Source organism: Martes martes (genome assembly GCF_963455335.1).
Source record: "Martes martes genome assembly, chromosome: 1".
Classification (NCBI taxonomy): Eukaryota; Metazoa; Chordata; class Mammalia; order Carnivora; family Mustelidae; genus Martes; species Martes martes.
The window spans coordinates 46,367,667-46,392,546 of NC_137888.1; the positions used below are offsets into that span (position 1 = coordinate 46,367,667).

Genomic DNA, 24,880 nt, shown 5'->3' on the forward strand with positions numbered 1-24,880 from the left:
TCCACAGCTTATATTTTGACTGTATGTTAACTGCAGAAAATTTGGAAAAGCAGACAGAAATTACCTACAACTCTACCACCAAAAGGCAACTACTATTACTTCTTTTCAGTCTTCTTCCTAAGCTTTCTTATAGAGTAAAAAGTACAGTTTGTCATTTAACACTACAATACGTAGACATTTCCATTATTAAAAATTCTATAGGTGTTTTAAAACACTGCTTCTCATTTTGAAATTAGACTTCTTTTCAGCTTATGTCAGGGAATACCAGAGGACTCCAAAACATGTCTGTTAGATTAGTTAAGGCTGGTTTAAATGCAATTCCACTACAGACTGCATCAGGGTCCTTTGGGTAAAAAAAAACGTTATTTTTAAAAATTAGGGAACTGAAATCTCAAAACTCCTGAGTTTCCAGTAATATATACCCAACTTGTTCTTCTTTATCAACTTCATAAGCTCAAAATTAATAATGATAATCACTTAAAGCTATATTATGCTTTTCCATTCACGAAACTCCTATGTACTATTATTTCATCTTTGTTAAGCTACAAAATAGGTATTTATTCTCATATCACTGATGTAGAAAACTGAGGTACAAAGAAATTAAATAATTTCACAAAATTCACCCAATCAAAAGAACTAGAAATCAGAGGTCTTTTAAATTACCACCAGCGTTTCTATTTGTGTTAATCTACAGTTTATATAAGACATCACTGTCAAAGAGGACCATTATTTGTTAAAAGGCCATGCTAAAACCTGAAATTACACCTTGGAAGAAAATAAGGTGATGCTGCATGTTAATTAGGCGTGGTTCATGAAGTTCTGAAGCTTAAGGCAACTGCCTCATGTGGGGAGACACTATACTGTTCAAAGATTTTTTTTTTAAATGATATAAACACTCTCAGTCTAGAAATAAGCAAAACAGAGTATTCTGCTTATCTAGTTACATTCCTTTCTGTATCAACGTACCTTGTATTTTTTGTGTCTCGGTTCCTTATGTTTGAAATGGGATAACACTAACTATCTTGGATGGGTGTGGTGAGGATTAACTGACTTAATACACATATATCACTTAGAACTGTGCTTGCCACAAAGTAAGTCCCAATTAGCTCTGACTGCAGGTAAGCCTTCTTGTTTTTTGTTTCTCCTACTAGGAGGAAAATACAAGCATACACTCTAAAACTTCAGTGGGGGGACGGATATCACACCTCAATTTATTAAGTGCTGATGTTTAAGAATTTAAGAAGATAATCTAACTAAAAACATGAAAGCTAAGCATCTGAATTTTAAGTTACACTATGCAGAAATGTGCCTAGAGCTTAAAGAGGTCAGTTTACCAAATACATTTTTCTTTATTGTTACATTATACTTCCACATGCCTGTCAAAGTTTCAGGTTCATAATGACAGGCCTATGGCCATGATTCTACACTTCACTGAAAACCATATGAACAACTTTTCACCGGGACTTAAACATGGAGATCAACTTAAAATAAAAATCTTCCCAGCAATCAGTAACAGTTCAACCCATATCCTTCTCACTGCAATAAAGAAGGAAATGCAACGGAAAAATGTGTTCAATAACTGATGCCAAACTGATTCAAAAATTGTGGTTCGCTGCCTGAAAATAGTACTAAAGGGTGAGGGAGGAATCAGCCTTGCATTCTCTTTCCATCATGATGATTATTCAGTAAACAGTTTTGCTCAGTTCTGAAATAGGTATTTCAACGACTGTGGGTGGAAAAAAAGTTTTGTCACTTTCTGGAAGGGCTTACCTTTTAACTCCGAATGCTCCATCTGGGAACACAGCACGTGCCTTGGGTCAGACTGAGTGTCTGACCCAGGCAATCCAGACCACCAACAGGACATAAAGGGCATGTCCTGAATTCCAGACTCGAAGCTAACCAGAATCAATTCGCTTTTGAACCTCAGCACTTTCACAAAAGATGATAATTATCGCCACCTGCCTTTAATTGGTTTAAGATGCTACTTAACTACCTTGCCTTTCTACTCTGTCCATCAGTGTAACCTAACTTTAGGGGTCACACTTCCAAAACTTCTCTTTTTCCTCCCAAAGATTTTCCCCAGAAAAATCCAATACCAAAACGGAGGCCTTCATAGCAGGGTCTCGCTTCTCTCTTTTCGGAAAAACCAAAAGCCTTGTCAAAAAGTAAAGCCGCGCCAACTTGAGGGACAACAGGCAGAGCCCACCTTTGCAAATGAACCCAGCGAGTGCTGGGCCAGGTCTGGCCAGGCACCGAAGCGCACCGCACCTCCCCCTGCATCTGCAGATTCGGCTCCCCTCCCGGAGACCCGGCATCCCGGAGGCTGCCCCCGCGCCCCCGCCGCCCCTGGGGCTCCGCGCGCTGCGCACTCCCCGCGGACCACTCACCTTGCTGGGCTCCGGTGTCCTCGAGCAGCAGGACCAGGATAAGTAGGAGCAGGAGGAACAGAGGCATGGGGAAGGAGGAGGAGTTGCAGAGGAGAGGGAGAGGGAGAGGGCGGGAGAGGGGGAGCGCGGCCCGGGCGGGGGCGGCGGCCGCGGCCCGGACTCGGAGACGGTGAGGGCTGCGCCCGGCTCTCAGCACAGCCCGGCTCCCCATCGCGGTGGCCCGCAGTCCGGCTGCATAGTGCGGGCGCCCCGGGCGAGGAGGCGGCGGCTCCAACTGGAGAGCTAGAGGCAGCGCGCGCTGCGCCCCGCGCCGGGACCCTCTCTGCCCCTCGCTCCGCTTTCGCCTCCTCCTCTTTAGTTCCTTCCCTCCGTCCCCTGCCCCGAGACCCCAAACCAGAGCGCAGGGTAAGAGAGGAAAGGAAGTGGGGTAGTGGAGCCGCGGAGGAGCTTGGGGGGACGCGCCTCCCGCACCGCGTTCCTCAAGCCGACCCCGGCTCTGGCAGCACACGCCCGGGGCTCCGGCTAGCTGGCAGGCAGGCCAGCCGCCCGCTCCCTCGCGCTCCCTCTGGCGCGCACTGACCACGCCTCTTCTACCCGCCACGACCAATCCGCAGTTGGCTCCCGTCCGTCTCCCTCCGCGCCTCCCAATCAACACGCTCTCTCCTCTGTCGGCCCGTTAGCTCCCCGGCCCACTCCTTGAGCTCAACCGCCCCTCATCTCTCTCCTCCAATCCCCTGCAGCCTTAGCAAGGCGTCCCACCCGCCTCCCCCAATCCGGGTTCCGCCCCCAAGCTCGGGCCCCCGGCAGCACCGCCCAGCCCGCGCGCCTGTTATTGTTGGGACCGCAGCCCAAGCTGATCTCGCCGAGGCCGCCGCTTGCTCTGGTCAATGACTTCCGGGACTTCCCCCATCCCTCTCTCCTGGCTCCTCAGGCCCAGCTTTTTCATTGCTCCTCCCCTGACGCGCATCAGGCCACTGGAAGGGGTGGGAAACCAGGATCCTGGATGGCTTTAGCTGGGGGCTGAGGCTAAGAAACATTTTACCAAAAAATAGCAGAGCGTGTTTTTTTTTTTAAATTAAAACTACAGCCAGTTGTTGCAGCAACTCCCCTTTAAAATAAAAAAATACAGTGTTCAATATAAAAGAATATGTATTTCTTGTTTCCTATGCCTTTTCCTCGATTTACTATATTCGGGGCGGGACAAAAAAAAAAAAAAAAAAAAGCATATAACAAGATCCATGCCCCAAAAGCAGTTTAAACCTAACATCCTAACATTCATTCAGCCATTCTACCAAGAGTCGTTGACCACCTGCTATCTGTTAGCAAAACTTATGCTGAGACTTGCAGGATTTACAGCCATAATACAGAAATCTTTCCAGGATCTAGTATTGGTACAGAGATGCAAATACATCATGAAAGTCAGAGTGCAACAAACTCGATGGAGTCTGTAAGTAAATGTAGTGACAAAAACAACTGGTTTTGGGCAAGGGGACTCCACAGGACTAGGCAATGATTGGTTTTAGGAGAAAGGTGCCATCCTGGATGTTTTTAATATGGGCCCCCAAGAAAAGGATGGTGTCATTAACAACTACAGAAAACTGGAAAGTTGTGTCAGGTTGTGTAGGCAAGTGAATTAATTTTGGACATGCTGAATTTGAGACACTCACTCAGCAGCTAGAATTTGAAGTTATGTAACAGGCAGGTGGACTTTTTTTTTTTTTTTTAAGATTTTATTTACTTATTTGACAGATCACAAGTAGGCAGAGAGGCAGGCAGAGAGAGAAGGGAGGAAGCAGGCTCCCTGCTGAGCAGAGAGCCCGATGCAGGGCTCGATCCCAGGACGCTGGGATCATGACCTGAGCCGAAGGCTGCGGCTTTAACCCACTGAGCCACCCAGACGCCCCGAAAGTTTTGTCTAAAGCTTAGGTTGAGGAGTGCCTTGAAGTCATGAGTGAGAGTAATAAATGGATGTGATATTCAAAACCATGGAAGGGACAAGTATCTTCAAATGAAAAGCTGAGAGTTGGGAAGGACTCTGGCAGTCATCTTGTTCAACTCCACTGTAAACCCCTCATGCATTCAACTCTTCTAACAAATTTAATCAATAAGCATGTATTGGATGTCTGTTAGACCTCACTATGCTATAGCACTAATGTAGGCAGTGGACATAAGAAGTTCAACAGGAGGAGCCTACGTTCTGTGGGGGAGGTGAACAAAGTCACTTCTGTCAGTGCAATTTCGAAGGTATAAACTCTTTATGGTGGATATGAAACTCCAGCTGAGTCTTGAATAGAAAGACAAAGTGAAGAAAGTGATCTCCCTCTTGGATAAAATCTTGAATAAAGAGACAAGGTGATCTGAAGCTACAGGGAAAGTAGGCTGGCTCACAGGCACCAAGGCAATTGAGGTCAATCGTGTTGAGGGAGCTCAATGTGGTTAACTGCTGCTGGTTTAACAAGAAGAGCTGAAAACGAGTCCAGAAACGTTGATAGGAGCAAAATCTAAGACAGGCTAAGGAGTCGGGATTTTATTTATTTTTATTTATTTTTATTTTTTTTTTAAAGATTTTCATTTATTTATTTGCCAGAGATCACTAGTAGGCAGAGAGGCAGGCGGGGGGAAGGGGGAGCCGGATGCAGGGCTCAATCCCAGGACCCTGGGATCATGACCTGAGCTGAAGGCAGAGGCTTAACCCACTGAGCCACCCAGGTGCCCTGGGATTTTATTTTTTTAACACTGAGAAATAGCTAAAGGGTTCTAAGAAAGTGTGACATTATTAAATTTTTATTTCAGAAAACTCAACTAGGCAGGAGGGTGAGGAATAGATTGTAGAGAGATCAAGACTGGAAGTCAGGAAGAGCTCATCCGTAGACTAGCCCAGTGACCTGTAGAGTTAAAAGCAGTGACAGTGAACCTGAACTGCAGGGGCAGTGGGCGTGGACAGGGAGGCTGACATGAAGGATATTTATGAACATAGTGACTGATTAGATGGGAATAAAGTAAAGTCAAGGAAGATGCTCAGGTTTCTAGGTAGAAAGCATTGCCTTCCACACAGCAAGAGAACATGATAAGAGAAACTGGTCTGTTGAATGTGGAAGTAGAAGATCTTGAGCTCAGTATTGGACACGTCAGACATGAATGCTAACATGACAAGCAGTCAGTCACATACTAAGATTTGTGGCAATAGTCTGAGACGACCCATCTTGTTTGTTGGACAACTCCTTTCATGAGTTCATGATGACTTTAAGGCCACAGAAATGGAGACAGACCGAGGTATTGTGAACCTCAGGCTGGCATTCTGTTGACCACATGGAACTGCTCCAGGGGCAGAGGATTCACCTGTGGGCCCTCGGCATTGTAGAAGCCTTGCTGGAACAGGCAAAACCTGGCCTATAGTCCCCTCTACTCCTTGATAACACAGCATGAAAAGATGCAAACTATAAATACCTAAAGTAAGAGGTAGGAGTACTCACATTTTTTATCCCTGTTTTACTGACTGTCTGGTATTTTAAAGGGTGATTTAAAGTGGAGAATAGAGTAGTGAAGATGTTCTGAATGAGGTCAGTAGCAGGAAAGGGATGAAGGAGGAAGGGGCAAATTGGAGTTATATTTAAAAAGGTGAAATCAAAAGTTCTTGGTGACTGATATTCTCTATGACAATTTCCGTATTTCTATGCTTCAACTTCCTTTTGATTTGGCACTGTAGAGTATGGAATGCTGGCTACAGAACCTCTCTGGAGATCCAACTGCTATATGTATAGGGGAATTATAGGTCTAACACAGATGCAGGAGATGTTATAGGTATAACACAGATGCTAGTTCGGTCCCTATTCTCTCCCCACTTCTGAGCACTGTCACTCTACTGAGTTGCAAAAACAATGACAAATTGCTCTGTGATGATGAAAATCTCCTTGTGGGACCACAGGCCAATGTGATATAACAGGCATTCATTTCTAGGACAATGCCTGGATAGAGCAGAATTGTAGTTTACATTACCTTTCTCTCTGCATACTGCTTTAGCCAACTTAGTCATCTTCCTTACCTCTGGGGCTTGGGTGTGTTTGCGGGTTAACATCCAGAGAGGCAATGGGAGCAATACTTGTCCAGGATCATTTTTACCCACGTGACTCAGAAGGCTGGATAAGTAGGAGCTGGGGATTCTAATCAGGATCCAAAGTGACTAGGTCTGGAGGAGGCCACCATCATAGCAGTTCGAGGCTCCCAGAAGGCAAGGTCCCAGCTCCTTCCTACAGGGCTTCAAACAGATATGGATTTTGGAGCTTCCCTTGGGGACGAGTTCAACAGAGAAAACACAAATCGAGCAGTGTCCTCATTGCACACCAGTTTTCTGATGTGTGCTAGGACTGGTAGCAGCTATAGTAATCTCCATTCATTGGTAAATGAATTAATGCTTTGGATGAAGGCTGTGGGGAGGACTAGGGCTTCAAGAAGGGAACACATGGGAAGGTTATATATGAAATACCAGGAAATTAAAATGTGTATTGTTTGGTTGTATTTATGTTTGCACCATGTTAGGAAATTTAAAAATGAATATAGAGTCTTTTAAAAAACATTTTTATTTATTTATTTATCAGAGAGAGCAAGAGCACAAGCAGGGGGAGCAGAAGGCAGAGGGAGAAGCAAGCTCCCTGCAGAACAAGGAGCCCAATGTGGGACTTGATCCTAGGGCCCTGGGATCATGACATGAGCCAAAGGCAGACACTTAACCAACTGAGCCACCCAGGCATCCCTAAATATAGTCTTAACCTAAATTTTAATTCACCAGATCTTGTTCCCCTTTTTGTCTTCTCTCTCTTGTTCTCTTTCTTTCTTTCTTTTTCTTTTTCTTTCCTTCCTTCTTTCTTTCTCTTTCTTCTCTTAACTGATAATGAGTGGAAGAATAGAGAACATGGAATCGATCTATAGAGTAAATGAAAATATGGACAGAATGGTTACAGCCTACTATTTCTGCTTCCAAATGAATCCCAGCTCAGCCACTGCTTAGGAAATGATAATGGAGGGAAGGAACACAGGGGCTGGTGTGTTTGCTTCTGTTCATACAGAAACATCTGGGTTTTAATGGTATGATACAATAAGAATCATTGGCACCATCATTGCTATTAAATGTCTGTTAGGCATTAATAAAACAGAAGAGACTCATTTAATATGGCATTTATACTGGAAACCTTGGGATGATGGTATGTAATGAATCACTGGTGGGCTTTATCAGTGAGTGTGTATTTTTGGCAGGGTAACAGAAAGAGGAAGCAAATGAGAATTCACTTTTGTGATCTTCCAGTGGGATAGGAGAGAGAAGAATGTGGCAGTTCTGGGGAAATATTTTGAACTTCAAAGACCAGAGCCCTCAGATCTGGTTACTGTTCCCCCAGGAGCATTTTCTTTGTCCTGTTGACTGTTTGGACAAATGTTTGCAACCAAGATTGTTGCTAAATCTCTGAATTCTGCTGAGGAGACATTCTTCATTTTTGTCAATAGAAGTGGTTTCGATACATTTTTTTTTCCTTCTTATCTTGTAGCTTCTTTCAATTAGTCATTTCATTCAAACCTAACTCTCAGGTTTATTATTTGTATCTTCTTAACTTTGGTAAACTATTTAGGTGGTACAGCAAATTTAAGACAGAAGTGTTAGGAACCTAATTTATTATAGAAGATATTTAATTTCTGCTAGTGGATAATGGTTAAATACTTTTTTCTTGGCATAGTTCAGCAACATGATGGACTTAGATTATTTGCCCTTTGCCTTTTTCTCCACTACAATCATCCCTTTCTTTCTACTCCTCACCCCCACCAATACCCTCTTGGGTTTTCTAGTAACATAAAAACTTAACCAACTCATTCTCTTGCGGCTGAGAATGAGAAGGCTTTAGCTTGGTATTTTATCTCTAAGGGAGGCAGCCAAAGATTTTAGTAAAATCATGTGACAACTGCCCTCTAGAACATCAACATCATGCTTAGAAATGAAAGAATTAATTATTCGTGAATGGTAACAGAAAACTAAAAAATGAATAGGCAACATGCCAGAGTATCTGAGATAATATGATTTAGGTGTGCAGTAGCTGCCTGCCGCCCCTGCTGGATGCCCATATTCTTTCCTGCAGGACCTTTGCTGACAACACAGTTGAAAATTAAATACACAGAGCTGAAATGCTATTTGGCTTCTGAAAAATTGAGTTGTTTCACGAGCTCATGCAAATAGCTCTGGACCAGAATCCTGTATGCACCTTCCATTTGAAAGTGCTCTATGACCTCCAGCAAGGCTCCTAAACCTCTCTATGCTGCAAATGCCTTATTTATGAACTTCATGATAGGCTCAAAGTTTGACAATTCTTCCAAATTTTCATTATCCACTACTTGTTTTCATCTCACAGCCAAATTCTAAGTCCTCAATTCCTAAATAGCTACGTAATGTAGGAGGGAGAGGATACACCAGCTGATGATCACAGAATTCTTCCCTAGGAGAGCATTGTCTGTGCTGACCAGGAGGGAAGGGTGCTCTTATTTGGAAAATAAACCTCGTGCCCCCTAACCCTGGCCCAGTGAGCCCTTTATGAACTGGGGCTGGTTGAAGAACCCCAGTTCTATTCAGTGAAAGAAGCAAATAGGACCTGGGAGTGGGGAGGGTAAACTTATCAGGATGGAGATGAGCGAGGTCAGAGGACATAAAGCTGGCTGGAAGCTGGAGCTCAGGAGATGTGAAAAACAGTAAAAATTTCCCAGTGGTTAGAATGCAAAGATGCTTTGAAAGATAGATATAGCTAATGAAAAATTGTTAGATGTTTGCTATATGTGCTATATTGTTACATCCCCCACCCACCTCCCCAACCTAGACTTTCTCCCAAACGCTCCCTTAAATTTACTACAGTTTAAGCCTTGATTGTCATTAAGGAGAGCACGTGAGGTGCTGAGCACCGGGTGTTTAACGCAACTGATGAATTATTGAACACTACATCTGAAACTAATGATGTACTATATGTTGGCTAATTGAATTTTTTTTAAAAAGCCTTGATTGGATGAAACTCTGGGGAAGGGGGTCTTACAAGTGAAGAGGGGACAATCAGGTTGGTGTCCAACATATTGATTCTTCATGGAAGAGGTCAGTGTCCTCAGGAGGTGAAATGAAAGCAGAGATAAAAAGATCAGGAATAGCAGGAGATTCCTAGAACCAGAGGTTTTGAGAAGCTTAAAACCTTCCCACTACTCACCATCCTCTGAGCAAGAGGCTTTCATTCCTAGGTAGGTCAGGATATTTGAACAATTTTTGTCATTTTCCTATTTGTTTTTAAGTTTTTATTTGCAGTCAGTGTAATACAAGCATGATATTAGTTTCAGGTGCACAATATAGAGATTCAATGATTCCATATATCACCTAGTGCTCATCACGAGTGTTCTCCTTAATCCCCATCCTCTATTTCAGCCATCTCCCCCTCCACCACCTTTGAACAATTTTGTTCAAATATAAAAGGAGCCCATGACTGACCATAGCAAGCAAGAGGATTTAAAATCATCCAGACAGCTGACATTTAGACAGAAAGGACACAAGGACAAGCAAATAATAGTACAACAATTCTACTTTCTATTTTCCAAGAACCAAGAGAAGGGAAATAGAAATTGGGATTTTTTTTTTTAACGCAGGCAAATATTCCTTTGAATCCTTCAATTAAATTTTAATTTAGATCCTTTAAATTTAATAAGTTGATAAAATAGAGACTAATATTTTAAATAATAGCAAGACTTTGGAAATACAATGTTTAAAAGGAATACCTAAGGTTTTTGAAACCAAGAAGTATATCATCTTCTTTATATCACATTCACAGACTAGTTGTTGGACTGATTTTTAACACAATAAGGTATAAATGAGATGAAGAATATATTCTACATTTTCCTTTAAATAGATCTCTTTACTGTGGGCATTCTATTAACCATGATTTTAAAGTGGCAAACTATGGACTAAAAGGAAATAATATGTTGTTCAGATAAACCTTCCCTTCCCTGAGCATCTGCATTAGTAATCGGACTTTAATGCCAATGTAAGTAATATTTTACAATTGATTGATATGTATGATCATTTGTTCATAGTTAACATATCGCACGAAAGTAAAAATATCAGATTTTTTTTTAAAGGATTCATTGCAGACCGAGATAGCTCCTGGGAGGGAAACAAAGAAGAATGCAATTTCCCTGACCTTGTTAATTAAAACAAACAAACAAACAAAAACAAAAAATAATCTTGAAGGATTGTATATGTCTGGGGCTCATAGAATTTTGAATACACAAGACTTGTCTCACCATGTATCTGGCATTATTTACCCGTTATCCCTTTAAATCAATGCTTAGTTCCCATTTGTAGACCTGAAGAATGTGCCTTCACTTTTGGTGCATGTAGTCAGTGTATTTGATACTACTGACTTGGAGGATGAAAGCTGGCCTCGGTAAAAGACACGTTTACTGAGTCACAAGTAGCCCTGTAGCAATGAAAATTTATGGATTTCCTACTGACTTAGTACTCATTTGGAAGACCCCCAGAGAGTAACAGCTTCATCTCATGACACAATTTAACTGTTTGTTTAGCTGTTTGATTTGAAACAGTAAAAGTGGTTTTATTTCCCAAAAATCAATGACCAGACATAAAGTAACTCAGGATTCACTTTAGTCTTTTTGTCATTTGCTATTATTCTCATATTGATAAATAATATTGAGAAAGTACTTCATTATCACAACTGAAATTTATCCACTCACTCTAGATGCCATTAGACAGCCACCTACGTATGAAATTAATCAAATCACCTGCAAAATAATGTCCCTACCAGAAAGCCATGCTGAATCAGCACCCAGATTTTATTTTAATAATAACTGCAACAGTGTGTATAATTAGATTGAAATTCTCTCCAAACTCAGACATTCATGTGTACTTATGGCAGCCATCCATTTAAAGAAATTATAGTTAGACACGGCCCAGAATGAATTTTTAAACACCATCTGTGCCCTAATGGAAAACAAAATAAAACAAATGAGCCATGTTTGAAGATAGGTTAAAATATTATACTCAAATCCCATCTGTAATCACATATTCTCCCCTGCAAGTTACTTCCCAGCATTTATGTCTATCTATTTGGCATGTGGAGACTTTGTTTTATATATCCACTTTTTCCTGGTCCTGGAATCATTTTCATAAAAGTGTGTCTTATTCCATTCTATCATATGAAGTAATGCTCATCTTCGTTTTCCCAAACTAAATGAATACAAGAGGTAGTTAACATTCACAAAAAGTAGAGTGACTAGCCTCTAAGTATTTTTCTTTAAATGTTGTTCCTATGGACTTGATGTAGCTAGTGAATGATAAGAAAACTGTATGTAAGAGAAGACAATACAAAAACTGTATTTAGAAGAGAATCTGAAGATATTTTGAGAATGTAAAATGTCCTTTCAAAAAATGCAAAGAAGCTCAGAATTCTACCCCTTACCCAAAGAATCTTAATTTTTCCCCATCAGGTTTCCAAATTGATTTGAAAACAAGAATGATGCCTTAATTTTATGCTTTCTGGAATGAAATGAGCTACTCTGCTGAAATGAGAACCTACAGAATCACCTGGTGCCACTTCCCAAGTTCGGAAGCCTCTTTTGGAAACCTGTGGCCTCCTTTCAGTAATGATAGGGAAAATTTTGAGAACTGGGTTACAAGATTTAATTCTGACAGCCACACTGTGTGAGTTCATTAGGGTTTTTGGCTTTTTTCAGATTTATATTTAAAAATCATTATGTGTCTATTTCCACCAAGCTTGTGTCCATCCTAAGCTGTGTATCTTCCCTATTCCTTCTCCTTTGCTGTAAGAATCTAAATGAAACACTTTGAACCATTAATGGAATGTAGTTGACCCAGTGCCCTCTCTGTCACAATGTTGATTCACAGCCACAAGGAGCAATGGGCAGCAAGCCCAGATACAGACAGTGTCTAAAACTCAGCAACAGGTCAAATGTGCTGCTTGCTTAATGGGTCCCTCTGTCTTGAGCAAGCAGTCACCTGTCCCAGTGGGTACAATTTCTCATGGTAGGAATTAGTTGCACACAGTTTCCTGTCACCAGGATTCCTCAGAAGGCTGTTTGTGACCAGGATGGTGTACCCTTCTGCAGCAACTCAAGAAGCATGTGCTCTAATGCTGGCTGCCTCCTATGGTCAGGGACTGTGGCCGGAAGAGGAAAGGGAGGGGGATTCATGTTTGGTGAGCCTCTACCTCTGCTTGGCATTTTACCCATGTGATATTATTGATGTCTCACAGCATTTCAGTGAAGTAAGTATAATTATTAACACATGGGCACATGGATTCAGTGATTAGGCTGGGACTCAGCTGGGGTGAGACTCTAGGCCTGTCTAATGTGAGTGCTCATGTTTTTTTCCACTTGACCACACTGCCTCCATAGTTATTCTGGGATTTTGCTTCTATCATTCAATGACCTAAATTCTTTCCAAAGCCTTCTACAAGCAGGCAACAAAACACCTAATAAAAGCACGCTATTTTTTTTTTTTTTTTTGGTCACAAAATAGGTATTTGATACAAATGCCTATTTTGGAAACTGTTAGTAAATGTCCATTTAATCTCTTGAGTTTTCTGAAATTTCATCAAAAAATTCAAATCTTGAATATTTTGAGAGGTGCACAAACTTAGATTCTGGAGTTGTTTGTTTAAATTCAGTGTTCAGAGAATGTATTGGCATGCCTCCTCTTTGCGTAATGTAGTCCCGCAAAGGCTTGGAGAATCTGGGAGATTAACTTCTGGTTAAAAATTGTGGATTGACCACAAACATTTATTCTTTCCTCTCACTCTGAAAATGATGTCAAAATGACATCAGGAGAATTAAGAAGGTGTATCAATAAGGGCAAAGGCTGGAGTTTTATAGATCAAGGAAACATCAGGCAGCAGACTGGAATTTAAGAACCAGAGCTGAAAATTGAGTTGGGAGAGCTCATAAGTGCATGTCTTCATCCTGAACTAAAGGGCTGTAGTGCTCTTTCACCATCAGGCTTTCACAGTTCGAAAGACCAGGCCACATTGTTATCTAAACATTACATGGAATGTTCTGAAACTTCATTGAGGTTCTGGAATATTCTTCCATGCCATTACTATCTGTGCTGCTTAAATTTTGTCTTACGCCTGCTCTGGGTTGCAGTATCTGGTAAGCTTGCTCTGGGTTGCAGTATCTGGTAGGCTTGGCCAGTGGTTATATTCATCCCATATTCCTGGTGTGTCGGGGCCTGTTTGCATTTTAACAGCTACTTACTAAGTGAGCAAGAGCGTGTATTGATTTGGTGCCACGCTAACCTGAGAAGTGGCAACTAATTTCTGCTGAGTCAGTTTGGCAACATGAAAACATGAAATTTTCTAATGAAACATATAAGAATTTTGTGCCAAAATTAACTGGGTCTTGATAGCATTTCTTTTCAACCACGAGTAGATCTTAGAATAACACTTTAACACCATAACCCCAAAAGAGACAGTTACTATGTCAAAAATCATGCCTGTATCTCTACTTAGCCCCATCACTCTTCCTCCTTCATGCTTTATACATTGTTTGCTATACACAATGGCATAAGGTCCACCCACACAACTCCACAGGGTAAGCAAATGGCATGATATAAATTACCAAGAGTTAGCTCTAAATCACAAATCTCTTTTTACACTTTTGGATTCTCTAAGCATATGCTTAAGGTTTTAAAGAATCCCTACCAGGAGCTGGATTTTTTTTTTTTTTTAATCTTGTTGTGAAGGAATCCATAGACCATTCATTTAAGATCATGGTGTCCTTAAAAATCCAAGCTTCCCTTAACTGTGAACATTCTGCATACAGGTTTATAAGGAATTATTTGCTACTAAGAGCATGGACGACTTTACATAATTTTAGTGTCTCTTGACAATAGATAGCACCACAGTAGTTTTATGATAAAGGTATGATAAATGAATAACGTATAGATGAAAGGAATACGACTCTTGTACTAAAAAATTCTCTAATTGTTTAGATGCCAGGTATCACCCTTCTATTTCCTGGTTTTACCACTAGCTTCTGTTCTAAGACGCATGTTACAGGACAAAAATAAAAGATAAACCTCTATTTACTTAAGTCTGTATATTCAACGTTCTGCTATTTACAGCAAAATGCGATTCTAACTAAAGCAGGGGAGGAGGACGTTCCGCTGAAACAAAATATAAAGCAGGTGCACACTGGCCATTTTCTGAGAGGAATTTGAACTGAAAAAGACTTTGTTTTAAATTGGTATAACAGACCCTTTCATGAATGCTGAGTACAGAGTTATAGGAGTCTAGTCTGCTATTCCTTAATCCCTAATATGATTAAATATTAAGTCATTTCTAACATGTCTAAGATATTGTCCATAATACTATAGCAAGATATAAATATGAGTGAGGAATGGATCTCTAATAAGCTTCTATTAGAGCTTATTAGAGATGACTGGATAAGCACAAAGATATGTGATACAAAGTGCAGTCCAGTGCACGCCATGAAATAGATGTAATAGAGAGAAACATTGCATTTTGTTGAAAGGATCTGGAAAACTTCATACAGAAAGCCTTTGAGAATGAACAGGATCTCATCAGGTTGAAAGGTTAGGATGCTATCGAAGAAACTGGTACAAAGTCATGAAGGTCGGTGTGATCTAAAGACCTATTAGCTACTGTATAAACTATGTTAATTTTTCAGCTCCTGATAACTGTCAAAATATCATTTTAGATCACTGAGATCCCCCATTTACATTTTAATTAAGCTCCCTTCAATAATCTTGTCAGAGAAAAAAGTTTATTTCCCCATTTAGTTCTAGCAATGAAAGTAGGGACTAGAAGATACTATAATTTGGGGATATTAATGTAAATGAATTCCTTATTTGTACCCACTGTCTGTGAGAAAGCCTGGAATATACTAGTACATTTTTATTTTCCATGATGATTTGAAAGATGCTTATTTTAATGATATCAGGATTATAATAAATGCAATCTCCTTGACTATCCTTGCCCATGGTATAATGTGTGATGCTCTTTAATTGCACTCCTTGTCAAGCAAAAGGAAATTATACAAAGGAAGTGATACAGCCTGTGAACAGATAAGTGTTGCACTTTGTAAATTGTTCCAGAGTGTGGGAGAATCCCTAATCAATTTTTGATCATCACTTATCTTCCTTATTTTTAAAATGCAGTCTATGACATTCTTTCCTGATGGTAGAAAGGAGAGATTACCCTTCTTCAAGGTTGCCAAATAGTTAATACCATGGAAGCCTTTGCATATAACCTGAACAAAACATCCAAAGGCCGAAGAGATTATAAGGGTTTCAGAAAAGAAATTCAAATAATAAAAAGTGTATATATAACACATTAGATCAACGTGTGGACACCAAGAACAGGAATAATGCTACCTTTGAGATTGCCACATGCAGACTGTGAACTGGTCCATTCTAGAGAGGGGCATTCATAGTCGGTGGAATGGCACTCCTGTTGCTGAGTAGTGCACAACCTCCATGGCCACACAAGGCAGCCCGGGCCATTCTTTGAGTTGTCTTTTGTTTTGCTTATTGTGGCTGCAGGGGTTTCCTTGCCAATTTTCCCTGTGTTTTTGGCCTTTCTTCTAGCTCTTACTTTTCCTGGAGCATTGGCAATGGGACTGATCAGCAGCTGGGTTATCCTACACTGTCTTTGGCTGTGTACTTGACTCCCTATAGTACCCCCAAAACTAGCCTTCATGTACCCACAGTCTTTGTTGGATGATTAGTGGGATGTTTTTTCCTTTGTTACCTCTTATTTGTAGGCTCCTTCCAGATGTCAAGGTCTTTCCCTGCTTATGACTTTTTGCTTTAAAGACAATCACATTTTGTTTCTGTGCCCTTTTATTAGAGGGGCTATATCATATACTGTCTGATCAAGGATAACTTAAGATGTGGTATATGGTCGTCCTAACATAAGGGTGATATTGATAATGAAACTGGAAAAACAGGTATAAACTGGGACTGTGCTGGGCATCCTAGTGTGTCAGATCACCTACCCTTCTCTTTCTCTAAACTGATATGCAACAGGCTCACACCTTTAAAGGAGAAGCTATTTTGGAATATTTATATTCAGTAAACAAGCAGCCATTGTCCTAATGTCCCTGAATGCACCTCACTTCATGGCATTTCTTCCAGGACTCTCCAGACCTCCCTACACTTTAGCATCTAAACTGCTAAGCCTTGGCATGGCTGGAGACCTCTAACCTGTCCCAGGCCTAAGGTTGGCATCTGCTATGATAGAAGCCGTGCCAAATCCCTTGCTCAATGCTTATAATATTACCCCAGCCTTTCCCCCTATCTGTCTACAAAGTCCTTTTTTCTTTTACTTACTCTGTCATTCTATCAAAATGCAGTCCCAACACTGTGAGAACACCCAAGCTTCAGTTATCTGTTTCATCCCTACAGAGAGGTGTGTTACATTCAGTTTTGTAATGTTGGTTATATACATGTCATAAATAGTGAGATATTTTTTCTGACTCAAGGAGAGAAAGGTACTTGATTTTCTTATCAGCCTCATAGAACCACATTGCGATTATGGTCACTTTAGGCAAATGGCTTTGAAAGAAGAGCTCTGTCTCTCACCATAATAACAGCATTATAGAAATACCGTTTCTGTCTGTGAACTGCCTTCTCTGATTGGAATGTGCAGAAGACAACTGGTCTCCATGAGTAAGATCAGAAAAACTGAAGAAGAGTGTCAAGGAGTGTTATGACTTTAAAAAGGGGTAGAAAATGATTGTGTCTTTTGCTTAAAAATTACAAGGCAAATATTTCCGATTACTGGGTTGAATTAAGACATTTCAAGCAGCAGGAAAAAAGAATGAGTTTTGCGTTTGGTGAAACAAATTCTCCCTTTTTTGAGAGCACCAAATAAGAAACCAGGATTAAGTTCCCCCTCTCATATAGCAACTGTGAATTGAAGGGTGAGTTCGGTATTAAGCGCCAGTATTTTCATGACTTCATATGAATGTGAGATCTGAAATATTTAAAATGCTAAGAGGTCTTTAATAGGAACTTCTCTGGGGGAATTAGTGTCTTTTTTGTCATGCCCAGAACTGAGATTGAGAAAGGCATAAGGAGAACATAAAAAGTCTAGGGATGTGATGGGGTTGCAGAAAGAGTATATGACCTGTAGGGAAATGAAAATCTGGTTTCAAATCCAACTCTGTCCCTCACTAACTAAACTCTCTGTGCAGCAATTTCCTCTTCTTAGAGCAAGGCAAATACTATTTTCCCTATGAGGTTATTGTGAAGATTTTCCAATTTAAAAAGTAGGTAAAACAATTAGCATGCCTACCCACAGTAAGTGCTTGATAGATTTGTACAATAAAAACTGGGGAAGTTAGGTGTAGAGCGTAGGAACTAAGGAGATAATTTTTAAGGAAGAGACTAAGGCAAAGAGAAAGGAAGGATCGGTAAGACCTGAAAATTAGATGGGGTCTGGGAGTGTGTGGAGAGTTGGAAGAAGAGCATAAAATGAAGGAAGGAGAAAGAATGAAACTGGCACTCCTGGAGGAATTGACTCCAAGTCAGGTTGAGACCAAAGGCAATCCTGGCATAACACAATCCCCTTGCTTCTCTGGAGATCAAAGTGGCAATTTCTGGCCCCAGAATAATAAAAAGAAGGCATACCTTTGCAACGATTGCACCCCATGGGTCAGTGTTCAGATGGGAAGTGCATAGCCCTGACATCCAAGCACTCCTGGAGGAGTTATCAGTGAGAGGTGCTGTGAGGCCCCTGAAATTGTGTGAACAATTTGGTGTATATTTGTGTTTTTTGGGAACAGACTCCATTGCTCTCTTTAGACTGAACAAGGATAGCGGTGGACGTTAAGTTCCCAACATTCATTCTGTGGCCCCCTCATTGTAATAGCAGCACTGTAATTTGGAGAATTAGCATCTCCTCTAGGAAGGTGTGCTTGATCTAAGAATACTCCCATGCCCCTCTGCAAAACTGGTTTGATATTAGAAAGAAATAGACCTGATATGGCCATCGCTCAGCTTTCCCCCTGACTCTTGAGAGAAAAAAGCTGCTCTTTCTCTAAAAGCACATGTCTGGAGAAACACATGGCCCAGACTGGAAACCAGCCTACAATCATGACAGGATGAATCTGACATTGAGGGTAGAGAAATAGAGATGAAGAAAACTGGAATCTTTAAGACATCCTTGAGCCAATGGTTCAACAATGTCCCGAAGCCTGACCTACATCTGAACTTCCTCTCCTGTAACTAATAAATGTTATCATTTAAATGAGCTTGAACAAAGTTTTCTGTTACTTTTAACCAATTGTATCTGTAGTGACCTTCAAAGTGTGAGAGCCAGCAGTTAATACTACATTAAATGGACAACAAACATAGAGAATGCTTAAATGAACTATTCAATGTTTAAAGCCATTTCAGTATAACTGGACAACATGATGTATTTCTGTATTCTGCCTCATCCACAGTGCTTAACAATATGTGCTTTTTCATTCCAGTACAATTGTTGGAGTGTCCTTGGACACTTTAAAGTGGGAAAAGGACAAAAGAGCACCATCATTCAAAAAGAGGGGGTGATGGGAACTTAGGGAGTGTGTGTGGGGAGGTCTTTAATTATGTAGTGCGTATTATGTCATCACAATAGTTCAGAAAAACTCAGGTATACAAGAAATGTAATTGGAAGGGTGCATAATACAACTGCATGAAGGCATCACTGGGGAGGGAGGTGTCTGCTTTTAGGTCTTGATCAACCCCTTGCTAGTCTTTTGCTCCAGAGGTAACTCCTTCATTTGGGTACTTGGCAGGAGTGATTGAGTGCTCTCACCTCATTGGCAAATGAGTGCTCTGAAGGCACCACCCCCAGCTTGTGCTTTGCCCTGGCCTTTGCAATCTGCAGACAGCTAAGTCCTAATCCAAACTTTAGTGGTAGACTAGTCACCCAGCCTCTTTCTGCTATGCACCCTCTTCTCTAGACTGCAGAATCTTGGTTAGGCACATCGGCTTGCTTTCTTTCTAGAGCACTCTCATCTAAACCCTGCATTCTATTCAGAGCCCACAGTAACTTTCAAATGCTCTCTATATCACTTTAGGTCTTGCACAGCTTGGGAGGATGAGGATGGAGACTTATGGCCCTCTATTGGCTAGATCTGCCATGCTGCCATGACTGTGTCAGGCTGTCTCTTCCAACATTCTAAGCAGAAAGCTAGGCAAATGTCCAATCTACTCTTAGAACTTGAAGTGAAACCAGAGAGGGAATTCTAGTATGCCCTTGCCACTAACCTCTTTGCATTTTTATCAATCACTTAGGTTAATGGATAGAAATCAGTCCACAGATGATACAATGCTGGGAAAAATGGATGAACATAAAATCATAGCTGCAAATGTCTAGTGCTTACTATATCCATTCTTCTATGCGCTTTACATATATTAGCTTATTTAATTCTCATTTCATAGGTGAGGAACTTGGGATATGGGGACATCAAGTCACTTGCCTGAAGCCACACAGTGAGGAAAGAATAGAGTAAGCTTTGAACCCAAGTAGACTGGCTCTAAAGTATATGCATTGGGGTGCCTGGCTGGCTCAGTTAAGCATCTGTGTTGGGCTCAGGTCATGATCCCAGGGTCCTGGGAGCAAGCCCCACATCTCCCTATTCAGTGGGGAGCCTTCTCCTCCTTGCTTGTCTCTCTGTCACTATCTCTGTCTTTCTCTCAAATAAATAAATAAAATCGTTTAAAAAAATAGAGTACCTGCATTAACCATTATGCTTTGATGCCCTTAGCATAGTATAATAGTCAACCCAATAGAATGGATTCTTTAGATTAGCTAAACAAGGGTAGAGTAGACTCTGTAGGAAATACAGATTTTATAATAGTCTCTATGACAAAAGACAAGGGCTTTTAATTGGTTATCATCTGGATATGAACAGGAATACCTGCTTTTTAAAGGTTAACACAATCCCAGATTTCTGGCAAAGAAAAATATGATTCAGCAAAAAGGAGGCAATTGTCCCACTGTATTCTGACTACTCCAACCAATAGATTATGCTAGAATATTTCATCTAAGTCTAGTGCCGGAGTTTACAAATAACACTATCAGACTCAAGATGTCTAGTATATAAGCCAAAATGATGTTCAGTCCAGTGACCGCTTCATATGAAATGGGATAGAAACTTGTCAAAGAGACCAGGTAATAACAGTTTTTGGATATTCCAAGAGTCAATGTAAGGAAGAGTATGATCTGTGAGGTAATGGAGCTAACATTTCAGCTCAAAACTAAAAGAAACCACCTAAAAGTTCAAAGTCTTCCACAGGGGTCAGGGCTGCCTCATTATGCAGTGAGCTCCCAGGCAACAGAAGTTTGGGGAAGTGTCTGGATGATTCTTTGTTGAACATCTCATCTGGTGGGAAATGATATTAATTGAAGTTCCATTCCAACAAAGTTGTTTTAGGAATTTGGCTTTTCAAAGGTAGTTTTTAGCAAAAAAAACCAAAAAACAAAAAACAAAAAAACAAAAAAAACCCCACAAAAAACAAAACAAAAAAAATTTCCCACACAATTGTGAATTTAAAAACATCAAATTAGTATAGGCTTCTCTAAACTCATATTAGCACATAATAATGGGCAACACTGCCATTAAACTTGAAAGAATGAAACTTAAGATGAAATTTCTACTTACTTACTTATCATATGTTTTGCAAAAATATCAAAAGCCCAATTTCAAAAGGATATTTTCCTGCAACTTTAATGTCTTTACTCTGGCTTTGGGAAGATGCTGCAATAAATAGAAGTGTGCATGTGAACGGGTTGATTGTCCTGTCAAGATGACCTGTATCCCAACTGCTCAGGTGATGAGTGAGGAAGGCAGAAAAGGTTCATGTAATTAGAGAAATGAATTCTGGGTAACCCCAAAGAACATGTCTTGTGAGTCATTCATGTTAACATTTCTTTGAACTTTGTCTGTCCTAAGGGAGATGAAGCAATTACATAGACATAATGTCTTACCCTTTCAGTACAATGCATCCCACATTCCTCCGTCCATTCATCATCATCAGCAGTATTTGTGTTCAGTGCTGTCATGCAGAGCTATTTGCCAACAATTATTAAAAAAGAAACCAAAAGGTTATGCATTAAGGAGACCAAGCAAAACCGATTTTCATAATCTGTACTGTAAAGACATCAATCCATTAAGGGGAAAAGTCACGAAGGAGCCACCGAAGGATACTCTTGCATCAATGGCTATCTCCAGAGAGCTAAGAAGTAAATGAAGTGTTTATCTATCACTAATGATTTCTCTTTGAACAGAATCCACAATGGCTATGACAGTCGTACAGCAGCCTAATCCTTCTCCATTTGCTGTCCATTTGACCTACAGTCTCACTCACTGCTTGTGAAAACCTGTTTCTCTGGACCTTCCTCATTACCTGCTTTTTTTCTTCCAAACAACAACAGTAACAAAAATACTCTAAGATTTTATTACCAGAGTCATTTCATGTTTCAAGCATCCTGTCTGATACAATATTGCTCCTATCTCTCCCAACTTCTTAGAAAAAGGAGAATGTTCTAAATATATTTTTCTCTTCTCCTCTTCTTCCCTCTCCTTCCCTTCTCCTTTCCCATCCCTTCTTTCTCTTCTCTCCTCCTCTTTCTTCTCCCCTACCTCTGGAACTCATATTTCCCTGAAAAATTAAATTTTTCTTCTGTCCCCATCAGCCTTCTCATACAACTAATAAAATAACACTTCTATAGTGCCTGTCATGTACCAGGCAGTGTTCTAAGCACATTACATATATTGGCTCATTTAACCCTTTCAACAATTCTAGGAGATATGCAGTATTATTATACCCTTTTGTAGAAAGAAAACTGAAGCATGGAGAGGTTATATAATTTGCCAGTGGTCATGAATACAGGTTTTGTGGTTCCAAAGTCTATGCCTGAACCAGTGACATATACCACTCCTTTAACACTAGGGTTTTTTTTAGAGCAGTGACTTCCTTTGAGACTGAAGAAGAAGGGAACTAACATCCTGGGTTTCTAATTTATGCTAGTTACACAACATATGTTATCTAGTTAGATCTCTGTAACAAGTTAGGCATTATTATCCCTGCTTTCCAGACAACATTAACAACAACAACAACAACGACAACAACTTAACTAGCTTTCACATGAGGAGTCATCTTTGGCATGGTCTTCTTGCTCATTCTGATATCCTGACCTCCCGGAAACTCTAGAAAATTTGCATTAGTCAAAGCTTCATTTCCTTCCTTCCTTCCTTCCTTCCTTCCTTCCTTCCTTCCAACCATCTCTCCTACCCTCCTTCCCTGCCCCCCTCCTCCTCTTCCTCCCTCTCCCCCTTCCTCCCCTTTGTCCTTCTGCTCCACCCCTCCATCTCCTTCCTTTTCTCCTTCTCCTCCGCAGTTCTCCTCTTCCTCCTCCTCCCCCCCCCCCTTCTTCTTCCTTCTTACTATTTTAATTTACTCTAAAGAATTCTTTCTCTTATCTGGGAGGCCTAGGAAACCTACAATATCCTCTGGTCGTGAGTCATATTGCTGACTCTGATCTGCATCACACATTTTTTCCCCCTTTCTTTCTTATCCCAAATTCTGAAATGGGATATTAAAAGGAAATGATTAAAGGAAAACTACATGCATCACATTATAAAAATTAGTAGGTTGAACCATATGAAATTAATCTATGTAAGTCAAAAAGTGCAACTTAATATGGATCAATATTATAAGTTTTACAATCTCCACTTTTATTTCCATAATTTAGAAAATATAAATTACAGAAAAAAGACTAATTTTAAGGGAAAACATAATTCTATTACCAAGAAAAAATGTCAATACGATTTATATAATTTTATTTCTTGTATAAAATCATTATAAGTGTAGACTAAGCATTCCTGGCAGCTAGCATTTGCCATGCTGCCAAACCTCACAAGAAAATTAAAAAATACATTGTTCTCCATGAGAATAAAAATACAGCACATGAAAATCTGTGGAATGCAGGTGAACAGTGCTGAGAAAAGTTATAGCACTAAATACTTCTAAAAGGAGAAGACTCTCAATTTATTATTCTAAACTTCCATCTTAAGAAACTGGAACAAGAACAACAAAATAACTCCAAAGCAAGCAAGAAAGGAAATAATAAAGATCAGAACAGAAATCAGTGAACTTGAAAATAGAAAAAACAATAGTGAAACAAAGACTTAGCTCTTGGGGCACCTGGGTGGCTTAGTGGGTTAAAGCCTGTGCCTTCAGCTCAGGTCATGATCCCAGGGCCCTGGGATCAAGTCGCTCATCGAGCTCCCTGCTCAGCGGGGAGTCTGCTTTTCCCTCTCCCTCTGCTTGCTGCTCTACTTCTGCTCTCTCTCCGTCAAATAAATAAATAAAATCTAAAAAGAAAAAGACCTAGTTCTTTGACAAGATCAATAAACCTCTAATAAGGCTAACAATGTAAAAGGGGGGGGCAGAGAAGAGAAAAGACGTATTGCCTATGTCAGGAATGAAACGGGAGATATCACTACAGACCCTGCAGACACCAAAAAGATAATGGGGAATACTACAAACACCTCCCTACACATAAATTTGACAGTTTAGTTGAAGTGGACCAATTCATCAAAAAGTACAAACTAACACAACTCATTCAGTATGAAATAATTTGAATAGTCCTATAACTAATAAAGAGATTATATTCATAATTTAAACTCCCACACACACTTTCCATTTCATTTTATGTGGTTAGTACTAACTGATACTAAAACTCAGCAAAGATGTTACAAGGTTTAAACAATAACAACAACAAAAACTACTGAACCAATATTCTTCATGAACATATACACAAAAACACTTAATAAAATATTAGCAAATTGAATCCTGTAACAGGCAAAAAAGGGTACTATTAAACAACCAAGTGGGATTAATTACAAGAATGCATTGGTGGTTCAATTGTTAAAAATTAGTCAATACATTCCAGTATTAATGGACTAAAATCACATGATCATATCAACTAGTGCAAAAAACTCATTTGATAAACAATTTTTTTTATTATAAAAACTCATCAAACACAGAATAAAAGGGAACTTCCTTAACCTGATATAAGGTATCAGGTAAACATGCCACAACTAACTTAATACTAAATGGTGAAAAACTAAATGTTTTCAAAGACAAGAATGTTCACTACCAAATCTTCTATTCACCATTGTACTAAAAGTTCTAGCTAGTGCAGAAACAAGTGAAAAGAAATAAAAAGAAAAGAAAGAAAACAAGTGAAAGAAATAAAAAGCATATAGATTGGAAATGAAGAAATAAAAATCACCTGACTTCTAGATGATTTGATTATCCATGTAGAAAATCCCAGGGGAATTGCAACAAAAGTTCTGAGGATAAATAATTAAGTTTTGCAAGGTTACATGTTAGAAAGACAACATAAATATCATATTTTTTTAAAGATTTT

The 24,880-nt window shown here is 40.0% G+C and overlaps 1 protein-coding gene across 1 annotated transcript in view; it reads right to left on the minus strand.

Moving 5' to 3' along the window:
• DCBLD2 (discoidin, CUB and LCCL domain containing 2) overlaps window positions 1-2,598 on the minus strand; it is a gene marked incomplete at its 5' end in the record, with an annotated part of 100,586 nt that extends 97,988 nt beyond the window's left edge. The window contains one exon of the mRNA XM_080797993.1: window positions 2,388-2,598. Within this exon, the coding sequence (XP_080654119.1) occupies window positions 2,388-2,598 (211 nt within the window). The remainder of the gene's footprint in view (window positions 1-2,387) is intronic.
• Window positions 2,599-24,880: the final 22,282 nt, after the last annotated feature.